The 22010-nt window shown below is 45.4% G+C and overlaps 1 protein-coding gene across 1 annotated transcript; it reads right to left on the bottom strand.

Moving 5' to 3' along the window:
• Positions 1-21148: 21148 nt before the first annotated feature.
• Positions 21149-21637, bottom strand: LOC131224996 (uncharacterized). Its single transcript, XM_058220426.1, has one exon. The coding sequence runs from the start codon at positions 21635-21637 to the stop codon at positions 21149-21151; it is 489 nt and encodes a 162-aa protein (XP_058076409.1).
• Positions 21638-22010: the final 373 nt, after the last annotated feature.

The raw sequence follows: 22010 nt of genomic DNA, 5'->3' as shown, positions 1-22010 counted from the left end.
TTAATAATTCTTTAAGTTATGATGATTGATTGTTTTAATGATGAGAAGAATGGTGTATACATGTTATCTATTGTTTAGGTTTAGTTTTTTATCCTAATGTGAGATCTATATGTTACCATCATATGAGATCCACATTGATGGATAGGTTTACCCTTGATCAATTAGATTTCCTAGATAGGAGAGGTTCTTAACCTGCTATATTTCTTTGATACTCATTATCTCGTTGATATTGAATTCTTAAAATCACTGGCGCTTGAGAATATATATAAATGATGCAAATCCATGATTTTCTAATCTTTTATATCATTTTTAAAAATATTTAAACTGTTTTATTTTCTGATTAGGCTGACCATAGTGCTCAGATCCTAGTTGTGTTATCCAAGTCATCATGATTTTGGAACATTAACCTATGTGTGAAAATTTGAAGCTTGGGTGTTATTCTAATTCAGTTAAATTACATCCATTCAAAAATCCCAAAATCAAATTATCAGTTTAATTTTTATTACTTAGTTTGTTTTGCATTTGAAATATTTAAACTGTTTTATTTTCTTATTAGGCTGACCATATTGCTCAGATCCTAGTTGTGTTATCCAAGTCATCATGATTTTGGAACATTAACCTATGCGTGGAACTTTGAAAATTGAGTGTTATTCTAATTCAGTTGAATTATATCCATTCAAAAATTCCAAAATCAAATCATCAATTTAGTTTTTATTACTTTGTTTTGCATTTGATTTTCTCCTTCATGCAATTCATCTCCCTGTAGGATCGACCATGTATTTATGGGATACTACTTACGAACCTCTACACTTGGAGGTAAGCAATCAAGTTTTTGTTGTTGTTGTAGGGGAGACTGAGTTAGATTAGATCTGTGCAAGATAGATAAGGTAAGTTCTTTTCTAATGTAAGCTCACTTTTAAACCCTCCAAAATTTTTGTAGATTTTCTATTTTCTTTGAAAGTAAATTCAGTTGGGTCTTTCAAGCATTAACAATGACATAAGGTTGCCCTGCTTGAAAGTTTATCACTCAAGTGCTTGGTTCTCCTGCAGTTGTTGTTTGATCACAAAGATCATCCGCTGAATTTATTTTCCAGATTAGCATAGTTTAATTTTTGCATTAGTTTTACTTTTGTTGATTTATTTATTTATTTTTGTGGATTGAACCCTCATGGTCGGCCCTGTCACCTAGGTTGTTGATTTATTTTTACTTTGTGGATTGAACCCTCATGGTCGACTCTACCGCCTAGGTTGTTAATTTATTTTTGTTTCATGGATTGAACCCTCATGGTCGACCCTACCGCCTGGGTTGTTGATTTATTTCTACTTTGTGGATTGAACCCTTATGGTCAGCCCTGCTGCCTGGATTGTTGATTTATTTTTACTTTGTGGATTGAATCCTCATGGTCGGCCCTGCCGCCTGGGTTGTTAATTTATTTCTACTTTGTGGATTGAACCCTCATGGTCAGCCCTGCTGCCTGGGTTGTTGATTTATTTTTACTTTGTAGATTGAACCCTCATGGTCAGCCCTACCGCTTGGGTTGTTGATTTATTTTGCTTTGTGGATTGAACCCCCATGGTCAACCCTGTCTCTTGGGTTGTTGGTTAAGTTTTTGTTTTTATTTTAAGTATCATACTTGCTATTTGAATTAATAGTATTTGTTATCTAGTATGGATGGTTTATGTCCCGTTGGAGTGGGAATCAAAACGATCGACTCTCCTCCGAAGGCAAACTAGTTTCAGGCCTTGATCATTCACTGAGAAGAGGCACTCAACATCACTTGGATTCCATGGCAGACCCAGATGATAATCCAAATCTGCTAGATCCAACCATAAATCAAAACAGAGAAAATCAACATAATCCTCCTCTTGAGGATGAAAATGAAGTTCATAGGAATGCGTTAAACCAACCACGAACTTTATGTGAATGTCTACACCCTAAGAGATCAACTTTACCATCTTGCATAGTGTTCCCTGCTCACACAGGGAACAATGATTTTAATCCAGGTGTGATTCAATTAATTCCTAAATTTCATGGCTTGTATTCTGAAAGCCCCTACTTGCACCTCAAGGACTTTGAGGAAGTAATTGGAACATTATAAGTAAACAATTGCAATAGGGATGCACTTAAGCTTAGGTTATTCTCATTTTCTCTAAAGGATCGGGCCAAAGCATGGCTCAACTCTCTAAGACCTAATACCATCACTACATGGCAAGCCTTAAGTAGAGAGTTTTTGAAAAAATTCTTTCTAGAGCACAAAACAAATGTACTTAAACTGAAAATCATGTCATTCTCCCAAAAGGGGAATGAATTATTTTTCCAAGCTTGGGAGCACTTCAAAGACCTTCTACTTACTTGTCCACATCATGGTTATGAACTATGACACGTGATTGATGCGTTCTGAAAGAGGCTCACCATGGATACCCGTCAGTTCATAGAGATGATGTATGGTGGAACTTTTCTTGACAAGCATCATATTGAGGCTTGGGATTTTCTAAACATGTTAGCAGAGAATACACAGACATGGGATGTCTCTGCTAAACCAGACCAAACTAGACCCATTTCTAGAGAGAAAGCGGGGACGTATGTCCTAAGAAAGGAAGATGACCTTAATGCAAAATTCATTACATTAACTATAAAGATAGAAGCCTTGAAAATTAGGAAGGTTGATCACCAAAAATATTAATGTGGGGCCCACCGAGCATCGCAGCGTAGCTCCCTTGCGTTGGTTATGCAGTTCGGATGATCGGACGCTGTGGGTCAGTTATGTGATCACGATCACAGTCCGATGCCTGATCTGGACCGTCCAGAAGCTCAGAAAGGGGCCATTTGTCCCAACCATGGAGACATTTTTGGAAGAAAAATCAAAAGGCCATCTAAGACATTGCTGCATTCTTGTTGTGCAAAGAAGTTTCGCGGTTTCACTGCGAAAGGAGAAGATATACACACGCACCACCGACTCCCACCGACCTATCCTTGCTGCCTTTACAAAAAGGAGAGAGAAAGAGAGAGAGGGCATCTTTTGCTCAGATCAGGTAGCCATGGAGGCATCCTTAAAAGCAGAGCACGTGACATGGAGCACAAGAATTTTCTTCTTCCTTCCTTTTTCTTTATTTGTTTTATTTTTTTAGGGTCTTTAGTTAATCATGCTTATGGTTGGTTAAACCTCTTAGCTAGGGCTAAGAGGTGAAGCTTGTAGCGTGATGGGTTGTGCCTATGGCTTGGATTCATGTTTTAATTGAACTTTTTTATTCTAGTTTGATTAATAGGAATGCTTTCAGTTTTTAATGGTTTGTTGTGACTTAAATTACAATGGATCTGTGATAGCTTTGAGCATATTCTTAGCATTATAGGATTGTGAAGATAGGAAGTCCTGTTGTTCACCATTGCCCCTTGGACATGTTTGGGTGATGGAATCCTTCCTAACATCCATATATCTTTCTGATTAGTTGTGGATTCATTTAATTTTGTTGTTTACTTTGTCTCATGGGCATGGTTTTGTGATGGAATCAACTCTAATTCTCATACCTCTCATCTCTTTGAAAACTAGATCAAAGGAAGTTCAGATTGAGTTTTAGTGATATATCTTCCAACTGGATGAAGATGGGACTCGAAGTCCAGATTGAGTTCATGAATCAAGTGTAGATCTCCCTAATCTGTACAAGTGGTTCCTCTGAATCCCTAGTTTCCCACCTTTGAATTTTACAAGTTTTAGAGTAATATTTCACCATTATTCCCTCAATTGTTCGTGATTTAGATTTCATCTTCTTTTGGTTCTAGTTCTGGTTGATTTCAGATTACGTACAAGGTTCAGTCCCTATGGATTCGACCTCAGTCTTACCGAGATTATTACTACATCACAACCCTATACTTGGGGTGTGAACAAGTTTTTGGCGCCATTGCCGAGGACTAACGGTTGCATTTTTCTGAAATCAACTGGTTTTAGAATTAGGTTAAGATTATGTTTTTTTTTCTAATTATTAGGTTGGGATTTTTCTGTTTAATTTTTAGAAACTACCCTAACTTTCCTGTTTTGTAGGATTTTGAGATAGATCTTCTAAATTGGTAATCTCTTTCTAATTTCTCTTTTTTTTTTTCTATTTTTAGAATTAGGGTTTTATTTTTAGAAACTTTCTAAATTTAGAAACTAACTTTCTTTCTATTTTAGGTATAAAGCTTTCTTAATTTGTTTTAGAAATTTTCTATTTTCTAATTTTAGAAAATTTTCCTTTTCTAGAAACTAGTTTTCTTTCTATTTTCATTTTCAGGATCTTTTTTATTTTTAGACTTTCTATTTTAGAAACTAACTTGTCTTGTTTTGTTTTGCAGGTTTCTAACTTAGGAACTTCTAATCTGGTAACTTCTTTCTAACTTCTCCTTTATCTAGGTCTCTTAGTTATATAAGATTTTTTTTTCTTTTATTTTCTTTTAGGATTAGCTTTAGAGTTAGGGTTTCAATATGGAAGAGTAGGTACATCATTATGCTGAGATGGATAAGAGATATTGGGGAGGAACGTATAATGATTATGATATAATTCAACCTATATCTCAAGATTTTTCTCAAACCATCATCAAGAATTGACTGGAATATTATGCTACATCAGTTAATAAGTCCTTAAGCGATCATAATTATGGGAATGAGGATTATTATCAACCATTACATTCTCCCACATATGATCCATATGACTATAACCAGTGGAAACATCAAAATTGGGAAGATGAACCAACAACGTGTTATAATGATTATTTTCTTGGATATCCTACCTTTGAAATCCAACCAGAAACAATCCAAGAGTATTCATTTCAGCAGAACATAGCCTGTCTTGCAAAAATTAGAAAAAAGTTGGAATCGCTTAATTCGTGCCTCGATAAGATAGAGGAAGGTCGTTCATCCCAACCACAACCCAATCCAGAAATATAATGCGAGGAAAGTGATCCTAACTCGCTTTTAAAGAACTCTGGAATTTGGAATGAAGAGTTGGATTATGTTAATGAGCATATGGTTCAATTTTTCGAAGAGTCGATCTCGATGATGGTCCAAAGGAATGATTAAGATATGTGGGTGTCTTTCGAATATGATGATAGTAACACACCTCACTCATATAACACACATGATTTCAATGATGAGGGAGAGGTTTGTTTATTCAAACCTCAACCTAATTTAGGAATAGAACGTGAGGAAAGCGATCTCATCCCAAGTGTGCGCTGCACAGAATTAGACGATGAAGCGTATTGGGATGACAATCATAAATGTTCAGCCCAAATTCCTCTGGAATCAATCTCAAGTATGGTCCAGGTCAGTGATTAAGAAGTACACGCAGTGATCGGTCATAAGGATCTACTCCACTCATCTGACATGTCTGATTTAAATGTGGAGGATGACCCCCTTACAACCGACCCTTCTAATTCTTGTAAGACATGTTTGGACCACTCTCCTGAATTAAATGATTATATGATTCGGGAGAGGGATGAGTTGCTCGATACACTCTGGAATTTGAAACCACCCAGTTGAGGTCATTAAATTATCAAACGTATACAGTTCAGATATAAGCATGCTACAAGCTTCACCTCTTAGCCCTAACTAAGAGGTTTAGCCAACCATAAGCATGATTAACTAAAGACTTTAAAAAAATAAAACAAGTAAAGGAAAAGGAAGGAAGAAGACCTACGTGCTCCGCTTCTAAAGATACCTCCACCGCTGCCTGATCTTAGCAAAAGATGCCCTCTCTCTCTTTCTCTCTCCCTTTTATAAAGGCAATAAGGATAGGTCGGTGGGAGTCTGTGGTGTGTGCGTAAATCTTCTCCTTTCACAGTGAAACTGCGAAACTTCTTTGTACAACAAGAATGCAGCAATGTCTTGGATGGCCTTCTAATTTTTCTTCCAAATATGTCTCCATGGTTGGGGTAAATGGCCCCTTTCTGAGTTTCTGGATGGTCTAGATCAACCATCTAACTGTGATCATGATCACATAACTAGCTCACAGCGTCCGGTTGTCTGGACTGTGTAACCGACGCAAGGGAGCTACGCTGTGATGCTCGGTGGGCCCCACATTGATATTTTTGGGGAAATCCACCCTGTCCATTGGATTCCTGGCGAAAAACCAGTTGGGAAGGGATGGTTTTGGTCGAGTTTGGTGTGGCCCAAAGGTTCAAATCCTCTCGTCGTTCATCCTACGTTTGACGGTGGAAATCGTGTGCCCGTGAATGGGACCAAAAGGACTCCATGACGAAGGTCAGAATCTCCTCCTGGTCATGCTGAACGGCTCGGATCTCCTGTCTGGGTCAAGATGGTGGGCCACAACCCATCACAGCATTCGTTTCTGCGGACGCCGGCGAGAAAGAGGAAGGAAAGTCAGTCAAATTGACTTTGACCGAACTCACCAGTCCGGTGCGGTTCAGTCGTACACTTGTTGTGCACACGCATCACGCATGTAGGTCCCATGGTGATGTTTATGAGAAATTCGCTCCGTCCATTCATTTTGCCACCTCATTTAAGGTGTAGAGACTAAAATTGAAGCATATCCAGATATCAGGTGGGCCCCAGATCGATGATTCATGGGCTAATCTGACCTTTGGGCCACTTTTACAGGGATCCAAGGGTTGAAATTCGACGTGTACGGTTAATTTAGGGTCCTTAAACTAAATATAAAGTTTCGAGTCAAACGGATGGTGGGAACCCTGTGATCTTGCATCTAGGACGACTTTCAGGCCACTTGAACTTCAATCACTTGATTTTCTCAGATCTCTGGCATGTAAATTCTTCGATCTCGGTCCCCTGAGGTCCGTCCCTTGCCTTGGTGATTTCTGAGCATTAAATTTAGGCTTTTAGCACTCTTTTAAGTCCAAGCTCCTAAATATACCTTGCATCACAAACACGATTAAAATGGGCCGTTAAACAGTATTATATTCATAAATTCAGGTAATAAATGGGGTCTAATATGCAATATTTGACCCTCAACAATATGGTTAAACTAAACACTTCCTTAGATAATTTTTGTAGCATTTGTGGTGGTGCAGACCATGACACAGAATTGTCCAATAATCCTAGTTATACAAAATATCACGCATGAGCATGAGCAAGCAAATGCTATAAATAACTACCAAAGGTCAGTTACGCAACCAATGGGAAATATGTATAATCCAAATTGGCATAACCATCCTAATCTTAGTTGGAGGAATGGACCATAAATTAATGCGCCCAATGCACCTCAAATGCCTCCACAAAACTTATGTCTTGGCGATCGCGCCGCCGCATGATTCTTAGTGACTTGCGCAGACCGATACCCGAGGCAAGAAGATGCCGATCTGCATTTATTAGAAGAAACCGCGCGTTGCGAATTTCGAAGGAATCTCTACACAATTAGTCCCACTAATTAACCATAAATGCAACCATACCTCAAAGTACTTCACCCATTCCCTCTTTTTCCAAAAGTCCACCATCTTTCCACCTCACCATTCCTCTTTTCTCATTTTCAACCACAACCATCTCTCTTCTCCACCAATTTCAAACTAAACCATACCTCTCATCACTCCTTTCTTACAACCATCACTCCACCCATCCCTCCATCCATTATTTCTATCTCTCCCTCTCATTCTCTAGCAATTTTTCCAAATCCATGAGAAACTTCTCACATCAACACTCTCCATCAACTTCAAGTGTGGCCCACCCTCTCATCTCCAATCTCAACCATTCACCTTTCATCAACTTCCGTTAAAAGTGAAGGTAAGGAGCTAAGGAGTCCAAGGAGCAAGGAGAAGGAAGATAAGGTGGGTGATCCACCATTAAATCTTGATCTTTAGGGTCCACTTGTTGGTGGGACCCATTTGGATGTATGTGATTTTATCAAGAGGGCCCATAGTGGCGGGGTTCCTCTATCTCACCGTGTACCTCTCTCTCTATCTCTCTCTCTTTCTTTCTTTGTACTGGTGTGGATCCCACCAATATGTATTACAGTGGGCCACACCGTCTGATGTAGATGGACGGAGTAGATGTAACACATATTGGTGGGATCCACACCATTACAAAGAAAGAAAGAGAGAGAGATAGAGAGAGAGGTACACGGTGAGATAGAGGAACCCCGCCACTATGGGCCCTCTTGATAAAATCACATACATCCAAATGGGTCCCACCAACAAGTGGACCCTAAAGATCAAGATTTAATGGTGGATCACCCACCTTATCTTCCTTCTCCTTGCTCCCTTGGACTCCTTAGCTCCTTACCTTCACTTTTAACGGAAGTTGATGAAAGGTGAATGGTTGAGATTGGAGATGAGAGGGTGGGCCACACTTGAAGTTGAGGGAGAGTGTTGGATGTGAGAAGTTTCTCATGGAATTTGGAAAAATTGCTAGAGAATGAGAGGGAGAGATAGAAATAATGGATGGAGGGATGGGGGGAGTGATGGTGGGAAGGAAGGAGTGATGTGAGGTATGGTTGAGTTTGAAATTGGTGGAGAAGAGAGGTGGTTGTGGTTGAGAATGAGAAAAGGGGAAGTGGTGAGGTGGAAAGATGGTGGACTTTTGGAAAAAGAGGGACTGGGTGAAGTACTTTGAGGTATGGTTGCATTTAGGGTTAATTAGTGGGACTAATTGTGTAGAGATTCCTTCGAAATCCGCAACGCGCGGTCTTCTAATAAATGCAGATCGGCATCTTCTTGCCTCGGTATCGGTTCGGTGCGCAAGTCACGGCGTTAGAATCGCGACGGCGCGATCGCCAAGACATAAGTTTCAGCTCGAGCCGACGCCGGTGTGCGGAACCTGGCTTGGATCGCGCGCAAATGCCTCGGATATGATGCGAAAGTTGCCGGAATTTGACCGTAAGGACCGCGGAAGCCAACGGAATGGTACGGATTAGGACACGGGTCTTACGCCTCTCCCCACCAAATAAAAATTTTGTCCTTCAAATGTCACAATTAAAATAAGGAATCATAACTCATAATAAAGAGGAAATAAGGCATCGTCATATAAATATCAGAGACAACATACAAGATACAACATACAATCAATCATCAAAGAGATGAGGATAGCGCTCTCGAATCTCAGCCTCGCGCTCCCAAGATGCCTCATCAGCAGAATGGTGACCCCACTGAACCTTCACCAAGGGGATGACCTTGGTCCGGAGGACCTGCTCCTTCCGATCAAGGATACGAACTGGCTGCTCGATATAAGAAGCGTCCTCACGAACCTCCAACGGCTGCCAATCAATAACAGGAACTATGTCTGACCCACACTTCCTCAACATAGAGACGTGGAAAACGTCGTGGACGCCAGACAACTGAGATGGTAAGGCAAGCCGATAGGCCACAGCGCCAATGCGCTCAGTGATCTCGAAAGGTCCTATGAATCTCGGGGCAAGCTTGCCCTTTGCTCCAAATCGAACTATGCCCTTCATGGGCGAGACCTTGAGATACACATGGTCCCCTACATCAAACTCCAAGGGACGACGCCGGCGATCAGCAACACTCTTCTGCCGGCTCTGAGCTGTGCGCATCCTCTGCCTGATGATATCAATAACCTCTGATGTCTCCTGCACAAGCTCGGGACCCAGGAGACGCCACTCTCCAACCTCGGTCCAACAACTCGGAGATCTGCACGGTCTGCCATATAATGCCTCAAAAGGAGTCATGCCAATGGTCGCCTGATAGCTGTTGTTGTATGCGAACTCAGCCAATCGCAGATGCTCGTCCCAGCTACCACCGAAGTCAATCACGCAGGCCCGAAGCATATCCTCAAGGATCTGGTTGACCCTCTCGGTCTGGCCATCAGTCTGCGGATGATACGCGGTACTGAGCTGCAAATCAGTGCCCATAGCTCTCTGAAAGCTCCTCCAGAACTGAGACGTGAATCTCGGATCTCGGTCAGAAACGATCGAGACTGGTACGCCGTGCAGTCTCACAATCTCCTCAAGGAATAACCTCGCAAGCCGGTCCAAAGGCCAAGTCGCACGAATCGCAAGAAAATGTGCCGACTTCGTCAGACGATCGACGACAACCCAGATGGCGTCATGACCGCGCTGAGTCCTCGGCAAACCCATAATAAAATCTGTAGATACGTGCTCCCACTTCCACATCGGGACGCTCAACGGCTGCAATAGACCAGGGGGTCTCTGATGATCGGCCTTGACACGCTGGCATGTGTCACACTCGGCCACAAAACTGGCAATCTGGCGCTTCATCCCCGCCCAAAAATACTGCCTCCTCATATCACGGTACATCTTCGTCGAGCCAGGATGGATGGAAAACCGCGATCGATGTGCCTCGATCATAAGATCTCTGCGCAACTCAGGAATATCCGGGACACACAATCGGCCTCTAAAGCGAAGTCCACCATCAGCACCAATCTGCCAATCTGTCTGACTCTCAGATGCCGCATCTGCTCGGTAATCCTGTAACGACTCATCTGTCTGCTGAGCCTCGATCACCCTTGCGACAAGAGAGGGTTGAATCGACAGGCTTGTCATCGTATTTAAGGGGCTGAGACCAAAATCAAAGTCGTACTCTGCTATATCCTCGAGCATCTTCCACTCTGAATCATCATATGTGCCACTGGGCCTCGTGGTTGACGGCTAAGGGCATCCGCCACCACATTCGCCTTGCAGGTGGTACCGGAGGTCAAAATCATAATCCTTGAAGCTCCATCCAGCGTCTCTGTCTCATGTTCGGCTCAGATTGAGAAAATAGGTACTTCAAGCTCTTGTGGTCGAGAGAAGAGCTCGAACCTAACCCCATAGAGATAGTGTCTCCACACCTTCGGTGCGAAGAGCTGCCCGCTCCAAATCGTGCGTGGGGTAGTTCGGCTCATGAACCTTGAGTCTGACGAGACGCAAATGCTACAGTCTACCGTGCTGCATCGGGACAGCACCCAATCCAATACGCGAAGCATCGGTAAATACCATGAATCCATCACTCCCGAGGGAAGAGTGAGGACAGGAGCGGACGTCGGACGGTCCTTTCACTCCATAAATGCTCGCTCACAGGCATCACTCCAAATAAACTCGCGCCCTTCCGAGTCAACCTCGTCAACGGGCTGCAATACGGAGAAGCCCTCAATGAAGCGCCGATAATATCCCGCTAAACCAAGAAAACTACGGATCTCGGACGCATTCGTGGGCTGCACTGACGCACCGCCTCAACCTTCGAGGGGTCCATGCGACACCCTCCCTCGTCACCATGTGACCGAGGAATCTCACCTCCTCTGCCCGAACTCACACTTCTCCAGCTTCGCATACAAGTGGTGGGCACGGAGGGTCTGCAAGGCGATCTCTAGATGTCGCATATGGTCCTCACGGGTCCTCGAATATATCGAGAATGTCGTCAATGAAGACCACAACAAACCGATCGAGATATGGACGAAAGACCTCGTTCATCAATCGCATGAAGACCGCGGGTGCATTGGTCACCTGAAACTACATGACCCGAAACTCAAAATGACCATAGCACGTCCTGAAGGCCGTCTTCGGGATGTCCTCCTCTCGAACACGAATCTGATGATAACTGGAACGCAGTCAATCTTCGAAAAGAACTGCACCTCTGCAGGTGATCAAATAAATCGTCTATCCTCGGGAGCGGGTACTTGTTCTTAATTGTGACCGGTTGAGCTCGCGGTAATCCACACGAGCCTCAACGAGCCATCCTTCTTCCTAACGAAGAGTACCGGCGCTCCCCAAGGCGAATTGCTCGGACGAATGAATCCCAACTCACGCAACTCGTCCAATCGTCACCGCAGCTCACGCAACTCCATCGGTGCCATACGGTGCACGGGGCCTTCGAGATAGGCGCAGTACCGGTCACGGTAGATCTGAAACTCGATATAACGGCGAGGAGGCAATCCCGAATCTCCCGAAACACGTCGGAAAGTCACGACCACCGCAACCGATCAATACACAAGGCAATAGGCTCTTCGACGCGCAAGACATCAAACAAGATAACGGCTCTCCTCGGCTCGGCCGATGAATCGAATCGCGGCAAGCCTGGTATGCGAGAATGTGACCGCCTCGCAGTAATACCCAAGATAGCGTGGTACTCGGCAAGCCAATCCATGCCCAAGATAACGTCGAAATCAGACATCGCAAAGCAAACAAGTCGGCAGGCAAAAAGATATCACCGATAAGAACCGGCAAGATGGACAGAAACGGCCCAATACCGTGGTCCTCCCCAAGGGCGTCGATACGGCCAATCCTCACTAGTAGACTCTGTCGGCAATCCAGTCGATCGGCCGAAACCCTCGGACATGAATGAGTGAGAAGCGCGAATCAAATAATACTCGAGCGATGCATGAAGAGATGGGAAGTATACCTCGACGACCCCTCCCGATGATCGGGTCTCGCCGAGCCGCGTAGAATCTCGCCCGAGCTGGCTGGGAGGTGCTGTCCCTTCGAGGTCCTCGGTGCTGCTGCCTCTGCGGCGGCCTATACTCTTGCCTCTCGCTGGGTCTCGGCGGCCGAGGTGGCTATGGTCGCCGCCGGTGGGGCCGCCGTCTGAGAATGCCGCCGAGGTCCGTCTGGAGGGCCGTGGTGCTCTCGGCGGATGTAGGTGAGGCTGCTGCGATCCTCTCGACCGCTGCAGATGAGGGCGAGGGCACTCGGACAAGCGATGCCCTGTCCCACCACATCCAAAACAAGTCCTTGCAAGCTGCCGGGGTGGCGCTGGAGGTGCCGCTGGGCTACTGGTGCTCTAGCAGGTGGGTGGCTCCTGTACTTCTGTGGTGCCGCAGCTGGGAGCTACCGGAGGGGGTCTCGCCTCTTCGACCCCTCCTCTCGATCTCTGTCGGCTGCGCGCCACCCACTCGATCTCATAACCGAGCCCTCCGCACTACACTGAAAGGTCAAGCTCATGCCCAATCACACGGCCTCGAAGACCGTAACGTAGGCCGCTCTCGAAACGGCGGGCCTTCCGCCTCATCATCAATCATATATGGCGCAAACCTCGACAGCGCCACGAAACGAGGGCCGCGTACTGTGTCACGGCCATGTCCCCCTGCACTGCAGTCTCGAACTCCGGTGCCCTCGGCGTCGAATGTGGTCGGGAAGTACACTCCTCGAATCGATCTATAAAATCATCCCACGTCCAGACGTAGTCAGCCCTGCGACGCGGGTAACCGAGGTCCACCGGTGCTCGGCCTCGCCCGAAAAAAGAAACCTGCCAATCGAACTCGCTGCGCGGCCGTACATGACATGGTATCAAGATCTTCTCCACATCGGAGCGCCACCTCTCAGCCGCTATCGGATCTCGCTCGCCCTGGAAACGCGGAGGGTCAAACTGTCGGAACTCACGAAGTAGGGCACTCGCGCGCTCTTGCTCTCTGGGCCGGTGAAACAACCGAGTGTCTCGCTCCGCCTCTGAGTGCGGCCGTCACACTGCGGCAGATTCTGCCGAATCGAGAAGCACTCACGGATACATCGGATCCGCACCGGTATCTCGGTGGAGGTGCGGATCCTCGGGATGGGCGTATGAACCTCGGTAGAGGAGCGACATCCTCAGGCGGGCAGTAGGAATCTCTGGTGGCGGAGCAGGGGTCGTAGGTGGTAGTGCGGGAGCCGCAGGTGGTGGAGCTGAAGTATCCGATGATGGTGCGGGAGTCGATCGGGTCACTCTCCTGCGCGCCATGTCCTACAGGAAAGAGCGAAGGTGCCTATCAACTTAAAGGCTCGCGAAGGCACGCACGTTAAGGGTCGGCAATAAAAGATCGCTAGGCTATCCGAACTTAGGTCTTAAATCATTCATAGCAGACATGTAATGTTGTTCGTGGTTATTCCCGAGTTATGCTCTGATACCAACTTCTGTCACGCCCCGAACTCGGAAACCGGGCTCACAAAATTTCCCGATCGCCGAATCCGCCGCCGACAACCCCATTCTCGGACCCCGGCACCCATTCACCAGGTTCCGATCCTGGGATACTACAAGGAGGGTTTCAAATCATTAGTCTGATTCATAATGAGCATAACAAAAGCATAACCCACAAACAATAACCACAAGAACACCACCACAAAATCCACTATGATCAAAAACTTTTGAGTACAATACGGCAGAAAGGGAAAATACAATGTAATAAAAGAAACAAAACTCCAGAAGCTCGGCTGCACGCTCCAACTACAGCGAGACTATGGCTGCGACTGCGTCCTGGCGTCACCTGCACGCATCAATCGTGCATAAGCTTATGGAAAGCTTAGAGGGTGGTGTAAGTGTGTGCGCAATATAAACGTGCTCAAAATGCAAGGTCAGAGTGATGCGGAATCATGGTGATGAGCACATGAATGCAATCAGCCGTACCAAGGCTATGCGGTACAAGATATGAATGCTATCGGCCATAACACGACCATGCGATGCAAGATGCAACTCAAGCATGCCAATCCTCAACATGTATCAGTACAGTTCTCATTCTGGATAATCACCGGGGTTCAATACACTCCAAATGGCACTATCGCTCTCCTAGCCGCACAGTCCAAGTGAGCGTAAGAAACCTCACTATTCGCCTGGTCAATAGTCTGCCAATACCTATCCGGCACGTCGATAGCGGACCCATTCGCGAGCTGGTCAAACTCAGCCTAGTATTGCCCCCTACCCTCGGGCGAGTAAGGCCACACCCCTTTCCAACCGACCACGACACAGTGGGAGACGCGGCCTCCTGGTATTCGGCCCTCATGCGCTCATATATCCACTCGGTCTCGACATTGGAGTCATCCTCTGGTACCATCGGGTTTAGGAATTTTCACCCAGGGACGTCTATGGCGCCCGTATGCTAGAACCAAATATTTCCGATCTCATCTCACCATCCACGATGTGTCTATGGAGGCTATGGCCCCGATGTCGCTAGGGCATACAAGAACTACAATCACACAAATGCAAGTGCATGAGTCACACTATCACTCATGAAGTCCTGTATATACCATGCACTTATATGAGGCAATTCCGCCTATCAGGGAGCCCATAAAAGTCTATCCAAAGGTATATGCTATGATCGGTCACTCCTCACATCAGGCATATATATGGTGCGAATGATCATGAATCATGGATCTATACTAAACATGAATAAAGAGATGGGCTCTGGATATAATGGAGATGGCCCTAGGCGGCCTTCTTACCATAATTTTTGGGCTTATCAGTGGGCCTTAGGGAGAGCTATAATGCGGACATTTAACCAACATTATCAATGTGGACGTCAAACCAACACCGCTCCCAAGGAATAGCCTTCCATGAATCACATAAATCTTATTGGGCCTCGTCCCAACGGCCTTAGGTTCATTAAGTGGGCTGCCTCATATGGGCCTTATATAAGTCAAGTGGGCCGCATCAATGGCCTCATGTACATTGCAATGGGTCATACTCCATGGGCCTTTGAAAACATCACAATGGGTCTCGTAACATGGGCCTTATACATATCAGAGTGGGCCTCGACAACGGGCCACCAATACGTCGAATGGGCCTAATCTCATGGGCCTTATATATATATCTCAAGGTGGGCCTCCCCAACGGCCAGAAATACATCAATATGGCTCCATCACATGGGCCTAGGGCCCACCATAATATTTATTTGAAATCCAACCTATTCATAAGGTCACTTGGACCTTGGGTAAGGCCCACTGAAATGTTTGTTTGCCATCCAAATACCCACGTGGACCATAGGAGGGTAGGGCCCACATTGATGTCTCCGCCATCCAACTCGCCACAGGTCACTAACCCCTTTTTATTATTATTATTATTATTATGATTATTTTATTTATTTTATTTTATTTATATTTTTTTTAAAAAAAAACCGTGCCTAGGGTCATCATTTGGGGCCCACGGTGCTGTGGTCCACAAATCCAACCCCCGCTCATTATGTGTGCCCCACTTGACTGAGGGTTCAAACAAGGGTAACCCGTGATTTCGGTAGGCCCCACCATGTGCTTTTATATGTTTAGACATGTCTTCATATGATTTTAGATGGTGTGGCCCCCCTGAGTTCCGTATAAGGCTGATTTTCGGGGTGGACGTGTAGACTGAGGGGACCCGTCAAATGCACGGTGCTGATGGTCGAAAGGAACCAATGTGGGGTCCACAACTGGGGCCGTGAGCCCAGCCCGGCCGTCCGTCCATCAGCCGCGGCCAGCGCTGACAGTAGCAGCAGCAGCAGCGCTGCTGCTTCGTTGTTTTTTTTTTTTGAAAAAAGGGTTTTTTTGCGGTTTTTCCTAGGTGGGGCCCGCTTTAGTAAGATCCACACCAACCATTGGATTCCTTGGTCCAAGACCGACCCAAGGAGTCCAATATTCGCCCTATTTTTGGCAAATAGAAGGGTCACGGTGGATTTTAAGGGTAATACCACTAGTTCCCATGGTATGGCCCGCCAGAAAATGGGATCAACTTCATTTTTCGGCTCAACGCCTAAAATGAGTTGAGGAACAACATGGACGGCTTGGATCTTACATATACATCAAGGTGGGGCCTACATGAGTGGCCCACCTCTCCCTTTTATTTATTTATTTATTTATTTTTTAAAACTGTTTGCAACGTCCAGCGTCCAGGGACGCTGGACGATTTACAAAGTCTCATCATTGTGGTGGGTCCCACGTAGATATGGCCCACCACTATATATGCATATACTTATGATATATCTTATATTATATATATATAAAAATACATATTATATTATATATATTATATATATATATATTATGGTGGGCCCTAGGCCCATGTGATGGAGCCATATTGATGTATTTCTGGCCGTTGGGGAGGCCCACCTTGATATATATATATATAAGGCCCAAGAGATTAGGCCCATTCGACGTATTGGTGGCCCGTAGTCGAGGCCCACTCTGATATGTATAAGGCCCATGTTACTAGACCAATTGTGATGGTTTCAAAGGCCCATGGAGTCTGACCCTGTGCAATGTACAAGAGGCCATTGATGCGGCCCACCTGACTTATATAAGGCCCATATGAGGCGCCCACTTAATGAACCTAAGGCCGTTGGGACGAGGCCCAATAAGATTTATGTGATTCATGGAAGGCTATTCCTTGGGAGCGGTGTTGGTTTGACGTCCACATTGATAATGTTGGTTAAATGTCCGCATTATAGCTCTCCCTAAGGCCCACTGATAGGCCCAAAATTATGGTAAGAAGGCCGCCTAGGGCCATCTCCATTATATCCAGAGCCCATCTCTTTATTCATGTTTAGTATAGATCCATGATTCATGATCATTCGCACCATATGTATGCCTGATGTGAGGAGTGACCGATCATAGCATATACCTTTGGATAGACTGTTTATGGGCTCCCTGATAGGCGGAGTCGCCTCATATAAGTGCATGGTATATACAGGACTGTTGCATGACTGATAGTGTGACTCATGCACTTGCATTTGTGTGATTGTAGTTACTGTATGCCCTAGTGACATCAGGGCCATAGCCTCCATAGACACATCGTGGATGGCTGGGTTGGATACCGAAAATATTTGGTTCTAGCATACGGGCGCCATAGACGTCCCTGGGTGAAAATCCCTAAACCCGATGGTACCAGAGGATGACTCCAATGTCGAGACCGAGTGGATATATGAGCGCACGAGGGCCGAATACCAGGAGGCCGCGTCTCCCACTGTGTCGTGGTCGGTTGGAAAGGGGTGTGGCCTTACTCGCCCGAGGGTAGGGGGCAATACTAGGCTGAGTTTGACCAGGCTCGCGAATGGGTCCGCTATCGACGTGCTTGATAGGTATTGGCGATATTGACCGGCGGATAGTGAGGTTTCTTACGCTCACTTGGACTGCGGCTAGGAGAGACGATGCCATTTGGAGTGTATTGAACCTGTGATTATCCGAATGAGAACTGTACCGATACATGTTGAGGATTGGCATGCTTGAGTTGCATCTTCGCATCGCATGGCCGTGTTATGGCCGATAAGATTCATATCTTGCACCGCATAGCCTGTACGACCGATTGCATTCATGTGCTCATCACCACGATTCCGCATCACTCGACCTTGCATTTTGAGCACGCTTTATATCGCGCACACACTTACACCACCCTCTAAGCTTTCCATAAGCTTATGCACGATTGATGCGTGCGCCAGGATGCCAGGACGCAGATGCAGCATAGTCTCGCCGTAGTTGGACCGTGCAGACGAGCTTCTGGAGTTTTGTTTCTTTTATTACATTGTATTTTCCTTTTCTATCGTATTGTACTCAAAAGTTTTTGATCATAGTGGATTTTGTGGTGGTGTTCTTGTGGTTATTGTTTGTGGGTTATGCTTTTGTTATGCTCATTATGAATCGGACTGATGACTTGAAATCCTCCTTGTAGTATTCCAGGATCGGAACCTGGTGAATGGGTGCCGGGATCCGAGAATGGGGTGCATGAGCATGAGCAAGCAAATGCTATAAATAACTACCAAAGGTCAGTTACGCAACCAATGGGAAATATGTATAATCCAAATTGGCATAACCATCCTAATCTTAGTTGGAGGAATGGACCATAAATTAATGCGCCCAATGCACCTCAAATGCCTCCACAAAACAACTTCTTTAGGGCACCTAACAATACACCATATGTGCCCCCACTAAAGCGATCATCTGTGGAGGATTCATTGACCGCATTCATGAACTCTCAAACTCAAATGAATCAGTCTCTAATCCAATCAAATCAGGAATTAAAAACAGTCGTGGCTAGGATTGAGACTCAACTAAATGCTAGAGAAAAAGACACCCTTCCTTGTCAACCTATGCTAAACCCTAGAAACACACATTTCATTAGAGACTCAAATCCAAGTGAGCTACATCATGAACAAGCTAAGGCCATCATTACCTTGAGAAGTGGAAAAGATGTTTATAACAAGTAATGCAACCGGTAAAAATACCGGAGGATGAGCCACTGTCTCAAGAGAATGATGAATCGACTATAGTTCAAGAGTTGCAACAACAAAAGGATAAAGAGATTAAGTCATATGAGCGTCCAGTTCCCTTATATTCCCTTATCAATGTTGAGCTTACTGTCGCATCTGACACAGCTAGATACAGTAGCAGAGTTTCGCCTAGTTCAGGTTTAAAGAGTAATGGAGGTGATCCCAACTATTCCTTGAGCTATTGGAAAGTGATCTCATAATCTTCGGTCCATTCGATAATCTGCTTTCCCTTTAACTATTTGAAGAAAGGGAAGCATTTATTAGAAGCTCTAGATAGGAAGCGGTTGAAGGTAACTACCCTTCTGGTTAGTCTTTGTATGTCTTTGATCATTTTTGGAGATTGCATGTCGAGAAGGGCTTTTATCATTTCGGGATTGGCCTCAATCCCTCGCTGGCTAACCAAGAACTCGAGGAACTTTCCCGAGTTCACTCCGAGAGTGCATTTGCTCGGGTTTAGTTTCATCTGATATTTTCAAAGAATGAGGAACATTTCCTCTAGGTTGACCACAGGGTCTGTGGCCTTTATGCTCTTGACAAGCATATCGTCGATATAAACCTCCATGGTCTGCCCTATCTGGCGGGCAAACATTTTGTTGACCAACCTCTGGTAAGTCGCTCCTGCATTCTTTAAACTGAAAGACATCACACGATAACAATAAAGACCTTTATCAGTGACAAAGGCGGTTTTAGATTTATCTATTGGGTGCATTACAGTATGATTGTATCCTGAATACGCATCTATAAAACTAAGCAATTCATGTCCCGCGGTGCTATCGACTAATTAGTCGATCCTGTAAAGAGGAAAGTTATCTTTTGGGCAGGCTTTGTTTAGGTTAATGTAGTCTACACAGACACGCTATTTTCCATTGGCTTTCTTGACTAGTATGACATTGGCCATCCATTCCGAGTAGTAGATTTCTTCAATGAAGCCAGCCTTGAGGAGCTTATCGACCTCTTCTCCAATTATTGCGTATCTTTCTGGACTGAGAGCACGCCGCTTCTGTTAAATCGGACGATAGGAAAGATCGATGTTTAGTCTATGCGTCATGATAGCGAGATCAATGCCTGGCATGTCCTCATGAGACCATGTAAAAATGTTGGCAATGCGTTGAAGGAGGGCTACCAACTTTTAGCACAATGGTGGGGTCAAGGATGATCCAATCTGTACTACTTTAGAGGGATCAAACTCGTCAAGAAGGATCATAGCAAGGTCTTCCAGAGGTCGGCCACTTGCCAGGGATTCCTCTCGTGGGTCCAAAGACTCAATTATCATTGCCTCGCAGGGAACCCTCAAAGCTGTGGCATAACAATGTCGAGCGTCCTGTTGGTCGCCCTTGACAATTCCTACACTGTGTTCGGTTAGAAATTTCATAGCGAGGTGGTAGGTCGATACTGCCTTTCAGACGAGGTATAATGACGGTCGACCAAGGATAGTGTTGTAGACAGATGATTGGTTGACTACCAGGAAGTCGACCATCACAGTGGTCTGATTTGTCATCTTCAGCTATTAGTGGAAGCTGGACAATCCCTTCGGGCATACCCTGACCTCCAGAGAATCTGATCAAGGGAGTTTTTACTGCTCGAAGTGAAGCCCGACCAACACCCATCTTGTTGAAAGCCTGGAGGAAAAGTACGTCCGCAGACAACCCTGTATCGATGAGAATTCGGAAGACCTTCTGATTAGCTATAGTAACAGTGACTGTCAAAGTGTCGTCGTAAGGGTGGTGGACGCCTTGGGTGTCTTCATCGGTGAAAGTCACGCTGTACCTTTCTAATTTTCTCTCTTTCATGGGTTGGGTAAGACCATGATTTTTGCTTCTAGGTGTCCGATGCTCCTTGCATGAACCTTTTAGGCATTGTTCGTATCACCTCCACCTTTATGGCCTCCAAAAATTGTTCGAATCTCACCAGTTGGCTTATTGTCAATCGGTTGTTCATCGGTCGCCGTGGCCCGGCTTCCTCTTTGATCTATGTGCTCACCGAGGTGGCCTTCCCGGATAAGCCTTTTGATCTCCTGTTTGAGGTGGTAACAATTGCTCGTGTTATGCCCATGATCATGATAAAAGTAGCAATATTTGTTCTTGCTTCTTCGGTCGGGAATGCCCCATAGCTTGTTCGGCCACTGAACGAAGCGCTCATCCTTTATTTTCATCAGGATCTTCTCTTGAGGTTTGTTCAGCGAGGTGTAAGCGGTGAACTTGCTATTAGGTCATTTGCTCAACCTGCAGTCATTGTGAGACCGATCATCCTTTCATTTTTATCTCACATTGGCCGAGTCTGGTTCTTTATTCATGTGCTCTTTGATCGCAGAACTTTTTTTTTTGAACGGCGTCTTGTAAGATCCAGGATTCTTTGACATTAGCATGCTTCTGTGATCGGTTCAGGAACTTGGCCAACATAGTAAGAGGGTTCTTATCCAAAGAGAAGAGGAACGACTTGTCTCTCAGGCCGGTCATGATGGCGTTCAGTGCGGTTTTGTTTGAGTGTTTTCGTACTTGTAGTGCTTCCATATTGAAGTGCTTGATATAATCTTTTAAGAGCCCGTCGTCTCTCTGGACTATATTCATCGGATGAGCTGGCGCTTTGAGTCTTTTCTTTCCTCTACTGAAATTGGTGAGGAAGGCCTTGCTGAGCTCGGAAAATGATTTGATGGACCTTAGTTTTAACTGTTTAAACCAAAGCCGTGCAGCATCGGCCAAGGTCAGCAAGAAGGCTCGGCACATGACGACATCAGATGCGTTATGGAGTTCCATGTAGGTTCGGAATGACTCCATGTGCTCTGTTGGGTTAGTGCTCCCTGTGTGGGGGCTGATTTGAGGCAATCGAAACCTATCCAGCAATCACGCCTGCATAATGTCGATTGTGAATGGGGATCTGTCTCTTCCGGAGTAGTCATATTACCTCAGTAAGTCTGCTTCATATCAGCGATTTGTCGTTGTAGGGTTTGCAGCTCGGTCCTCCAAGGTTCCTTGCTGTCGGCGGTGGCCTCGATTGGCGCCCTGTTGCGTCTCCGCCAATCTATCTCATGCTGCAAGTCGGAGGCAGGTAGTGGAACTGTCCCCGACACGTGAGATGAAACAGGTTCAGTAAGGGCAGGTTGAGGGCTCTGTGGCGAGGCTACATGTACGACGGAGGGTCAAGAAGGGT

Source organism: Magnolia sinica, chromosome 14 (genome assembly GCF_029962835.1).
Source record: "Magnolia sinica isolate HGM2019 chromosome 14, MsV1, whole genome shotgun sequence".
Lineage (NCBI taxonomy): Eukaryota > Viridiplantae > Streptophyta > Magnoliopsida > Magnoliales > Magnoliaceae > Magnolia > Magnolia sinica.
The sequence above is the reverse complement of the archived record's forward strand: the minus strand, read 5'-3'. Positions and strand labels throughout refer to the sequence as shown.

What these genes read in the sequence shown, in the direction of transcription:
- LOC131224996 (XM_058220426.1), bottom strand. Translation starts at nt 21,637, where the DNA reads ATGGAGTCATTCCGAACCTACATGGAACTCCATAACGCATCTGATGTC.